We start from the raw sequence: 11,307 nt of genomic DNA, 5'->3' as shown, positions 1-11,307 counted from the left end.
TTTCTAATGGTTTAAGAGCTCACTTTTCTCCCCCTCTGGAAAGTTATGGGTGGTAGATCTTGAGCTCTCAAATCTCCCTGAGTTTTTTCTTTCTTCCTCTCCCGTCTCCCCACCAATTCCTTGCCTCTGTAACTTGGCCATTCTTTTCCTTAACTTTCCCAATTTTAATAGCTTAATCTCCCTAATTTCCTACAATCCTTGGTGTCCTAGGGCCCATAGATTACAACCATGAATTTAGATGTGAATTTGAGCTCCATTCATATGTCAGATCATGGAGGTGTAATTTACTGAACACATGTCCCTAACTAAGTGACTGGCGAGCAGGACCTTTTGCTTTAAACCTGAAGGTTACTTTTACATCTGTGGGACTTTATGCTAGTTCCATGATATTGGGCATCGTTTTTTTTTTTTTTAATAAATGAGATTGTCATTAGAGCTCAGAAGGTTAAAAGTGGAGAAAGCCTTGGAGCATCATGAGTCCTGAGAAGATAGTAATTACAATGTAAAGGGGATAAAAGGACAGACGGAGTAGCTAATTTAAAAAGACTTCCATTGTGTAAGTGACATATTCTCTTTGTAAATAATTTGGGAAATACCCAAGAATACAGTGAAGAAAGTAAAAAAACAAAATTACCCAACATTCATCACTCAGAAATGACCGTCATTAAGATTAGTTGAACATTAGTCTTTGCATGTGTTCAGGTAGAAGGGTGGATGTACAGTTTTATTGAAGAAGGATCGTGCCCTATATGGTGATTAAAGTATTTAATTTCATTTGAACATAACGATAAAAAATGTTAGGAATTACTAAGCTTTGAGAAAATGTTTGTAACAATATATATGATTTCCTAAAAGATCCCTTTGTGGTTAAGATAAAAAATGAAAACCTATGGAAAAACATTCACCTTGGAGTTATTTTTTACTTTGCAAGGTTCATAAGACTTTTATATAAATTTTTTGAAACTAATTCTCGGTTGTTTTATCTTTGTTTTATTAAACAGGGCTGTTCTGAAACCACATTTTGGTGAATGGAATCTATTTTAATAACCCAAGCGTTTATAGGGTCATCATAAAGTTCCTGTCAAGCTTTTACAAAAGTAGTATTTAAGAATAACTTTTAAAAATTTATTAAATTAATGTCTTCATTACGTGAAATACAAACATTACAAAAACATAGAATTTATATATTAGATTGCTGTTAATCCCACCTCAAAAGATAACTGCCATCAACTTTGTTGCATAGTTCTCCAATTTTTTATTTCCTATAGATATACCATATTTTAATGTAAAAATATGGTATATTTTGTTTACCAACTACAAAACGTTTTCATAAGCACAGCTATGCCAATTTTTTTTACATGTTCCTGTAAAAAAAAAAAAATTAGCATAGCACATTTATAGTATACCTATAGCATATGCTGTTTTACAATTTTCTTTTTTCATTTACCATTTACTCTTAGGGATTGTTCCATATTAGCGTATATATAGATAACCTCATCCTTTATAACAACTTTTCAGCATTTCTCTGTGTGCATCTACCATAGTTTATTGAAGCAACTTCATATTGATGGACATTTCCTTTATGTCTCTTTTTGTTGTTGTGATGATATTGATAGAGGCTAAAATGAGCATTGTTGGATATGTGTCTCTGGGTGCTTGTGGGAATGTTTTCATAGGATAAATGATAAGAAATGGAAATGGCAGGTCAATGGATATTTGATATTAACATTTAGAATTTTAAATATTACCAATATTAAATATTTCAATATTTTAAATATTAAAATATTAATATTTAAGTATTATCACGCCTTACTTTTTACTTTTTCTGTAAACAGTGCATTAGAATGCTAGATTCACCATATCCTCATCAACTCTGTACACATTTAAATTGTAATAACTTAGATAATGAAATTAAAAAAAATTTATTGTGATAAAATATATATAACATAAAATTTGCCATTATACCCATTTTTAAATGTACAGCTTAGTGACATTACACTCACAGTGTTGTGCAACCATCACCACCATCTATTTTGAAAACTTTTTCATCACCCCAAATGGAAACTCCGTACCCATTAAGCAGTAACTTCCCATTCTCCCCTTCTCCAACCCCTGGTAACCACTAATCTGCTTTCTGTTTCCATGCATTTGCCTATTCTAGATATTTCATTTAAGCAGTCATACAATATTTGTCCTTTTGTGTCTGACTTATTTCACTTAACAGTGTTTTCAAGGCTCATTCATGTCATAGCATGTATCAGAAATTGATTTCTCTTTACAGCTGAATAATATTGTACGTCTATAACATTTTATTGTATGTATATACCACATTTTGTTTATCCCTTTATCTGTTGGTGGACATTGGGTTGTTTCCACCTTTTGGCTATGTGAATAGTGCTGCACTGAACATTGGTGTACAAGTATCTGTTTGAGTCCCTGCTTTCAACTCTTTTGGGTATATACCTGGTGGTAGAGTTGCTGGGAGTAATTAAGTTTTGATATATAATGTAAGCAGCATTTAAAGGCAGATTGTCTTCATAATTTATGTGGATTTCAAATCTGTTCCCCACAAGACAGAGTTTTTCTTGGTAGTTGATCATTGCCTAATCCTTTAGAACAGTTTTCTTAGAGCAGCCGTTCTTTTATTTATCATAAGATCTGAAATACATTATGTATAATTCTGTATTATAATTATCCTAAATTTAAGTGCCATTTATAAATTTTCTGTCCTATTTAATCTCTTATTAAGATAAAGGGATATCCAAGAGCTTTATGGTGACAACCAGATAGATGTTATCATTTTAGCATGACATATAAGAAAGAATGATGTGATCCTTAATAAAAATCAGCCTGTGTAAAGCTGTAAAAAAATCGTGTTAATACCAATTGAAAGACATAGCTCTGTACAATAGTCAAGTCTTGATTTTTCTTTGCTTGTGGGCAACTGTAAAATATTCTTGCTACAGTCAAGTAAGCTCATTAGTGAATGTTATCTTACTGTGAATTTTCAAGAAATAGAAAAAAAATATTATGTTGCCAAGCCAAGTAAAATAAATTTGTATATCTGCTCTACTGCTTTTCTTTTGAGGTATTGATAATCATAATAACATCATTACTATTACCATGTAATTGCAGAGAAGGAACCCTAATTTAAGTTTAGGATAGTTATGATCAGGAAGCTCTCAAGTCACTTTTTTTTTTTAAAATTGTGGTGAAATATATATAACAAAACATTTGCTGTTTCAACCATTTTTATGTGACAATTCTGTGACATTAATTACATTCACAGTGTTGTGCAACCATCACTACTATCTGTTGCCAGATGTTTTCATTACCCTTAATGGAAACTGAGTGTCGCCTAAGAAATGATTCCCTTTTTCCTCCTCTCATCCACCCCTGGTATCCACTAATAAATTTTGGTATCTATGCATTTGCTTATTGTAGATATTTTATGTAAGTGGAATCATATAATATTTGCCCTTTTGTGTCTGGCTTATTTCACTCAGCATAATGTTTTCAAGGTTCATCCTTTCATAGCATGTATCAGAACTTAATTTCTCTTTATGTCTGAATGATTTTCCATTGTACGTATGCACCACGTTTCGTTTATCCATTCATGTGTTTCTGGGCACTTGGGTTGTTTCCACCTTTTGGCTGTTGTGATCGGTGCTGCAGTAAATATTAGTGTACAAGTACCTTTTTGTGTCCCTGCTTTGAGTCTTTAAGTGATTCATTCTGCTTAAAAAGGAGAGAAGTGTATGTTTTAGTAAGTTAATTTCAAATTTAAGATGCTTAAAATAGTGAGTGGATTTTCTAGGGAGGCAAAGTTTAATGCTTTATTTCTTTATAAATTGGATTAATTAAGATGATATTAGTGTTTTGTTTCTTAGCTCTGGCAAATGGTTATATAGATATTTGAATTAGATGACTAAAGGGAGGTTCTTGGATTATTGATATTATTTCAAATATCTTTGGTATTTTTCCTTAATTCGTTGCTGTCAAGTTGATTCCAACTCATAGCAACCCTATAAGAAAGAGTAGAACTGCCCCATAGGGTTTCCGAGGCTATAATCTTTATGGAAGCAGATTACCACGTCTTTCTCCCGTAGAGTGGCTGGTGGATTCTGTCAAACTTCTGGTTAGGAGTCAAGCGCTTAACCATCAAGCCGCCAGGGCTCCTTTCCTTATCCAGAGTAATCCATAATTATCTGCAAGAGTAATTAATATTATCTTTTAAATTATTATATTAAGTTCACTTTTATTTTTAACTAATTGCAGATTTCTTTCACCTATACAAATTAGTCAATTTGCCTTTTATATAGGCATAGTGTCCCAGAATACAAATATTTTTTAGTTATAAAATTAATAGATCTAATTACTGAATCATAAGTAAGTTTATGATTTTACTATGTATTTTTGCTGTTTGAAGGCTGCTTTTCTTTATTTACAAAACTAGTTCCATAGGAATTTAAATGAGCTTGTATAGGATATAGCTGATTTTTCCTTTTGCAAAGATTAATCCCATATAATCATTCTGAACTGCTGACATTTTAGCCCATATTCTTGATCATTTATTAATTTTTTAACAGTCTACAATTTTTTATTGAATATTCTATGCCAGTCATTATATAAAATATAATAACAGTACTGGGATAAAAGGTGGTACTTGCTCTGTGTCTGTGTGATTTAAAATTAAAAGTAAAATAAAACAAAAACCACACTAACATAAACACAAAAACTCCCAAATAACTTTTTTTCACCAAACAAATTGAAACTTTAGGTAGAATCATCTTTTTCAGATCTTTGGTGAATCACAAATAATTAAGAGGAGTTTATAGGATGTCAAGTTCATAATTTAACTAAATTTCTATTGTAGTATAATTATAGCCAGTGTCAAACATGTTGGTTTGTCTGTGGTCTAATGTTTTTACCAGCCAATTCAGTTTTATGATAAAAAGGGGTGAAGAGGGGTAAACTTGGTTAAGAAGGGAGAGGAGAGCGTTAAGGGAAGGAAGTTATGATGCTTTGTGGATCACATCTCTTTATTCTTATATACCAAAACATAACATTATATGTAAGTTATTTGTTTAATTTCTGTGTTCCACTGGATGGTTAAGAGCTTCGCATTCCTTCTGAAAAACCCTGTAGGAGTATATTAGCTTGTTTCTTTCAGAAGCATTTTGTTAAAAGTTGAAGTTGGTTAACAAGAATAGGAACAAAATCATTGATTATAGATTTTGATAGAAATAAACAGAGAAAAATTTCCTGAGATTTTCTGAAAATATTTGAAGGATGATATCCTTCTCCCTAGTATTATATTTACAAGTATTAAATATTTCAAAAAAAGTTAAGTGGAGATTACAGATGCTTTAAAAAGTATGTGTATAGATTTTTCAAAATGGTAGTGCCAAATAGAGGAGGTGAAAGAAAATAAGTAAAAAAGCAATCTACCTAAAGAAAAGTAGAATTTTTCCTGTTGTGAACTCAGTATTAAGCGTTTTGAAAAATGTGACTCATGATCTTGAACTACATCGAGTAGAGTCTCATTTCGACCTTGTATTTTGGCTAAGGATGTGTACTTGATTCCTAAATAATTATTCTGTTAGCCTGATTTGACAAAATGCTTACTGCTTAGACTTGCTTAACTAGCTAAAGAGAAACCTTCAAATTATTTCCCATTTTCCCTTACTTGCTTCGCTGTTTATAACTGTAGGATTTTCCACCTTTTGCTGCATTTCATGTTTAGCATTGAAGGACTTAGACTTTCATGCTCTGTAAAGTTAAATAAAGCCACCCTTTCAGTACTGCTATGTTAGCATTTTTTCTCTTAACGTAGCTGCCATTTACCTGAAGAACATGGTGACACAGTACTGGCCAGACCGAGAACCTCCACCAGGAGAAGCAATATTTCCATTCAACATTCATGAAAATGATCGCCAGCAGATACGTGATAACATTGTGGAAGGAATAATTCGGTCTCCGGATTTAGTGAGGTACATTATACTATATGATCAGTAGGAAGCACAAAATATTTGGCTCCTGGGTGGGGTTAGGGTTTTGAGGATCTAATCATTAGCTTCAAGTTTGTTGTTGTTTTTTAAGATATAAAGTAGTGAAAATGGGCACTCAGATAATATTCTTTTAATTATTTAGTCTTTGATTTGCAATTCTTTGCCTCAGTATATTTTGGACAAGATTTTGTTATTCTTTTCTCTGACACAGGGAGATTGACTTCTGGGAATTTTAACTTGCTACTTTTCTTAACCTCTTAATTATATTTTTATTCATTTTCATGAAATGAGTATCTTTTCCTTTGGAAAAGACAGGATAGAGTAGGTCCAAAATAGAAGAATTATCTCCAGTTTCTCAAATCCATAGGTGCTGTAAAGTAGCACTGTCCAATAGAACTTTCTACGGTGATGGAAATGCTTTTTATTCACGCTGCCCAATATTTAGCCACTAGCCTCGGGTAGCTATTAAGCACTTGAATTGTGGCTAGTGCAGTTGAGGAACTGAATTTTTAATTTATTTAATTTTGACTAATTTCAAGTGTGCATATGTGGCTAGTGAGTGTCCTATTGGACAGCACAGCTGTAGAGTCATGAAAATTTTGCAATCTTCAAATAGAAATAAATTCTTCTGTAGGTGAAATGGATGTAGGGGAATGAAATTGTTTAATGTCAGAGATTAGCTATAGCTGTAGCCTGAGTGTCTAATAGGCTTATGACATAAGTGGTAGGAAAGGAGGGAAATATGAAGGAAATGGTAACAGGAAGGAGAACTAACATTGAACTCTTCTTTGTGTGGTTATTCTATTATGTAAGAGGAGAAAACAGGTTTACTAATTAAAAAAATCATTTTTATTCTCAGTGGTTGCCCAAATACCAACCATGGCACTGGTACCCCTCCAGGCCATCATGTATTCTGATTCTTGTCAAAAATCCTTCTGTTTTCAGCTCTCCCTGAATCTTCCAATGATTCTACCCACTAATCCAGTAAATGATAATGATTTCTAGTTAGCAGGTTTCTCCTCCTTTCATAGCCATCTTTTCCTTGGCTTGGTATGAGAAAGGATTGGGAGAGAGAGTGGGAAGATGAAATTTTAAAATGTAAAGTTTTCATTTTATTGTACACAAGTATTTGTTGTTTAAACGAACAGTTGCTGATGACAAAGAGGAGAGCTTTATCTTTATCATGAGAAGTCTTTGTTGCTTTGTTTCTTTTATGTCCTTAAGAGTTAACTATAATCACTCTTGGAGAAACATTTTCTTTCCTATACTCAAAAGTTTAAGAGTATTGCAAAGAAAATTTTGAAAAAATTTAGTAACACAAGGAAAAGGCATTATTATGTTTATTTTACCAGTTTCAGTGAATCCAAGTTATTAGCTGTTCAACTGAACACACATATTTTTTGGTACTGTGGAATCCTAATTTAGCCAGATTCACTTTCTAACCATTTGCAAATGATCATGTAAGGACATATTTGGTAATAATATTGACAGTTTGTTGAAGAGAAATTATTTTTTCAATCCCAATTAGAATTGCGATCCCATGAGAAAATGATTACTAATCTAAGTGTTAGGAGATCACATCTTTTATCATGTAACTTTACAGTTTTATTAAAGGGATATTCTGTTTTTCTGTTTTGTCTTCCTGTTACTTTTAATTTTTGGAAACGGCTCTTTGCTTTCCTTTTCAGGACTTACCTAGCTAATGCTTATTTCTTATACTTAGAGTACAAAATCAGTATCTCAGACAGCTTTGATAGGTACAATATACTGTGTTGGCTGTTAACTAATAATGGATAGGTTCAAAGTTTTGGCCCACAGAGTTTTCCCACAGTTATGTGGGCCTCTGTTTTACTTACTTTTACTATCTGTAGGCTGATTGTCCAGCTGAAATAATACAATATTTTATTTGTCCCCCCCCTCCCTTATGATCCAAAAACAAAAACAAAAACCCATTGCCGTTGAATTGATTCCGACTTGTAGGGACCCTATAGGACAGAGTAGAACTGCCCCATAGGGTTTCCAAGGAGAACCTGGTGGATTCGAACTGGCAACATTTTGGTTAGCAGACAAACTCTTAACCACTACACCACCAGGGTTTCCCTTATGATAGGATAACCAAAATATAAAATAAGCTGGGAAATTTAGCAGAGCTCAGGTGGATTCATTGCCTTATGTTTTTTTTGAAAATTTTATGAATTTATTTTTAAATTCATTTTTTTTGAAAGGTGTATTTAGGGTAAGACAGAGTGAAGTTTTCATTCATTTAGGAAATCATCCATGCTGTTTATTTACAATAAGTTGAGTCATTGAGGTTTTTCTTTAGAGGAGCTGCTGTTTTTTTTTCCATCCTCAATACATACATAATGTGGGTAAAATAGTTAGAGTACTTATATTGTAAACTATTAAAGATCTTTGAAACCTGATATCTATAACTATTTACATTTTGGACCCCACCCACCACCCCCTATAGAGTCCAGTTAACGATGTGTCTCCGTGCCATCATTAAACATGATTTTCCTGGTCACTGGCCATCGGTAGTCGACAAGATAGACTATTACTTGCAATCACAGAGCAGTGGAAGCTGGCTTGGCAGTTTATTATGTCTGTATCAACTGGTGAAGACATATGAGTAAGTTGATTTCTATTGGCTGAATATACCAGCTTTGTGTTACATTGCATATAGGGTCTGTGCTAGGGGTGTTCTGTAGAATTGTATTACTTTAGGAAACATCGAGTTAAACACAGTTAAACATGTTTATTTACTGCAGTTATTCAAAGAACCTTTAATATGCTAATTTGCATTATTAATAACAGGAATGTAATATACAGAGCTTCTCAAAGTTATTTGATAGTTTCAGAGGACCATTTATTAACAGCTTTCATTGGAAATGCTGATAAAGAGGTACTTTAACGTTTGTCTTCTCGTGAGCAAGTTATTAAGTAAATCAAACATTTACCTTTTTGGATGCACGATAGAAAATGTTAAAGTTTCTTTGCTAGTGACATGCTTTTCCCACAAAAGCTGCTTGGCAGGTAGGGGATTCAGCATTACCTTTAATAGTGTCGCTTTCTGGTTTCAAAGAGCATGGCTACTTGTACATACAAAATCTTGTATTTTTCTTTCTTTTAAACTAATTAGTTCATACTGTATTTTAAGAATTTTGAGAGAATATTTTAGATTTATAGCAATTAAAGTGATCTAAGAGCACCAAAGTTTATAAACTATTTTAACTTCTCAATTTAGGATAGTGTAAGATTTCCCCATGTTGTATGTTATGCATTAAGAATGTCTATTTCAATTAGTATATATCAATCAACTTGTGTTTTATAGGAAGAATTGTGGTATGATGAAGACTAACTTAAGTACCAGAAAAATTCATGTAGGAAAGCTACAAAATAGTCTTGGATTCTTTTAAAACTAGTGTAAATTTTTCTAGGAAGATTTTAGATATTTTGTCGAAACTAGGGATTGCCCTTTCAAAGTTTCTTCCAACTTTATTCTAGTAATCGTAACAGAAAATGTAAGCTAATGTTTTGAATCTCTTTGTTAACTTTGTATAGTTTTAAAAATACACACGTATATATATTTCCCTCCATTTATTGTTTATACCTGTTTTGGGGGGGAAAAATTATTTTTCTGTCTCTTTTTGTCTTCGCTCATATAGATACAAGAAAGTAGAGGAAAGAGAACCCCTTATAGCAGCAATGCATGTATTTCTGCCTCGTATTCAACAGCAAATCATCCAGCTCCTTCCTGATTCCTCCCATTATTCTGTGTTACTACAGAAACAGATTCTGAAAATCTTTTACGCATTTGTTCAGGTAAGTTTCTATAGCAGAAGACAAATATGGATCTTGTATTTCCACCTGACACATGGAAGGTGCTCAGTAAGTATCAGCTATTATTGACTATTATTATGTATTCTCATGGCCTATAAAACCCTCATCTCTCTGGCTTCATCTTTTACCATTAATACCTTTGTGCTTTACACTCCAGCAATACTGAAATTCTGTCAGCTTCATGAACAGACCCTCTCTCCCTTCTGAGGTTTTACAAATATTATACTTCTTCCTGGAACACCCTTTTTCCCCCTTTATGGCCTGGCCAATTTGTACTCATTCTCCATGTCTCTGCTTGCACATCATTTCTTCTGGGAAGTTATGCCTTTATTTCCAAGTTGGATTAGATACCCCTTCTGTGTGTTTTATCAACATTATACTAGTTTTATCTATGTTGTTTAACATACCATATTATAATTCCTTGTTTATATGTGTTTTTTCTCAGCTAGAGTGTAAACTTCATGAGGGCAGAAATCATGTCTGTCTTATTATGTCCCTAGCATATAGCACATTTGTGTAATGAATGGATGCAGAGGCACTATACCTCACCTCCTGCAGCTCATAACGATGCAGACACACACCTGTATAATACAAAAATGGACTCTTGTATTATGCCACAGTATAGGGGAAAGTAACTGAAAAAATATTTCATGAATAGCAGTACTCTGTTTAATGAGGTAAAGAATTTTATGAAAGTGGTTAAAATTAAAGTGTGATACACCAAGGGGTAAATTGGTAAAAATCATTTATCTAGAATCTCATACTGAATAAATGAGACCTTACTGTATTGATTTTTTTTTTTTTTATTTAAAAGATTAGCCCAGAGAAACAAGTCAGATATTTCAGAGTAAAAAGCCCTCTTTTAGCACGTCATGCCTGAAATCACTACAAAATTCTCACCTCTTCCCCCAACCTCAGTGAAGTTTGACATTTCTATTTCTAGATTTACAAATTTTAATGTACGTATATGTACTTATGGATCTGTTTTAAGCTTAATTTTACATTGAGCTATATGAAATTGCTGTTTTCATGTATTTCAGCTTTACAGTATAGATAAAATTGCTAATCTTTTTTGGAGAAGAGGAAATATTGTTTATGTTGTTGTTCTTCTGTTTTCCAGTATGCATTGCCTCTTCAGCTGATGAATAACCAAACCATGACAGAATGGATGGAGATCTTTCGAACCATTATTGACAGAACAGTTCCTCCTGTAAGAAAGGGCCCCTGTTCCTAAGGAAAACTGGTGAAACTTGGGTTTGGGATATTTGTGGTAGACCGATTTATCATCTTAGCCTGTTTGGAAAACCACTACTGTAATAAAAGTAATTGATAATACATACTCATTTTTAGAAAGTTTAGATGAGCAAAAATAATAACTGTATAATTCTACTAAAAATGGTGATAACCATTTTTAAGACTTGGCATTTATTCCTGTAGTCTTTTTTCCCCTGCATCT

The 11,307-nt window shown here is 32.9% G+C and overlaps 1 protein-coding gene across 3 annotated transcripts in view; it reads left to right on the top strand.

Moving 5' to 3' along the window:
• Positions 1-4,170: 4,170 nt before the first annotated feature.
• The window catches only part of IPO8 (importin 8), a 66,811-nt gene continuing 59,674 nt past the window's right edge, over positions 4,171-11,307 (top strand). For 2 of the 3 annotated variants that reach the window (XM_023738069.1, XM_023738068.1), the window contains exons 1-4: positions 4,171-5,993; positions 8,482-8,640; positions 9,677-9,833; positions 10,972-11,061. In XM_023738069.1, coding sequence (XP_023593837.1) covers positions 5,857-5,993; positions 8,482-8,640; positions 9,677-9,833; positions 10,972-11,061 — 543 coding nt within the window. In that variant the 5' untranslated portion in view covers positions 4,171-5,856. Of the gene's footprint in view, positions 5,994-8,481; positions 8,641-9,676; positions 9,900-10,971; positions 11,062-11,307 lie in introns of those variants that run through there. The other variant, XM_023738071.1, reaches the window with a different exon arrangement.

This window comes from Trichechus manatus, unplaced genomic scaffold, assembly GCF_000243295.1.
Source record: "Trichechus manatus latirostris isolate Lorelei unplaced genomic scaffold, TriManLat1.0 scaffold00112, whole genome shotgun sequence".
NCBI lineage: Eukaryota > Metazoa > Chordata > Mammalia > Sirenia > Trichechidae > Trichechus > Trichechus manatus.
Note: the sequence above shows the minus strand (reverse complement) of the source record. Positions and strands in the feature narration are given on the sequence as shown.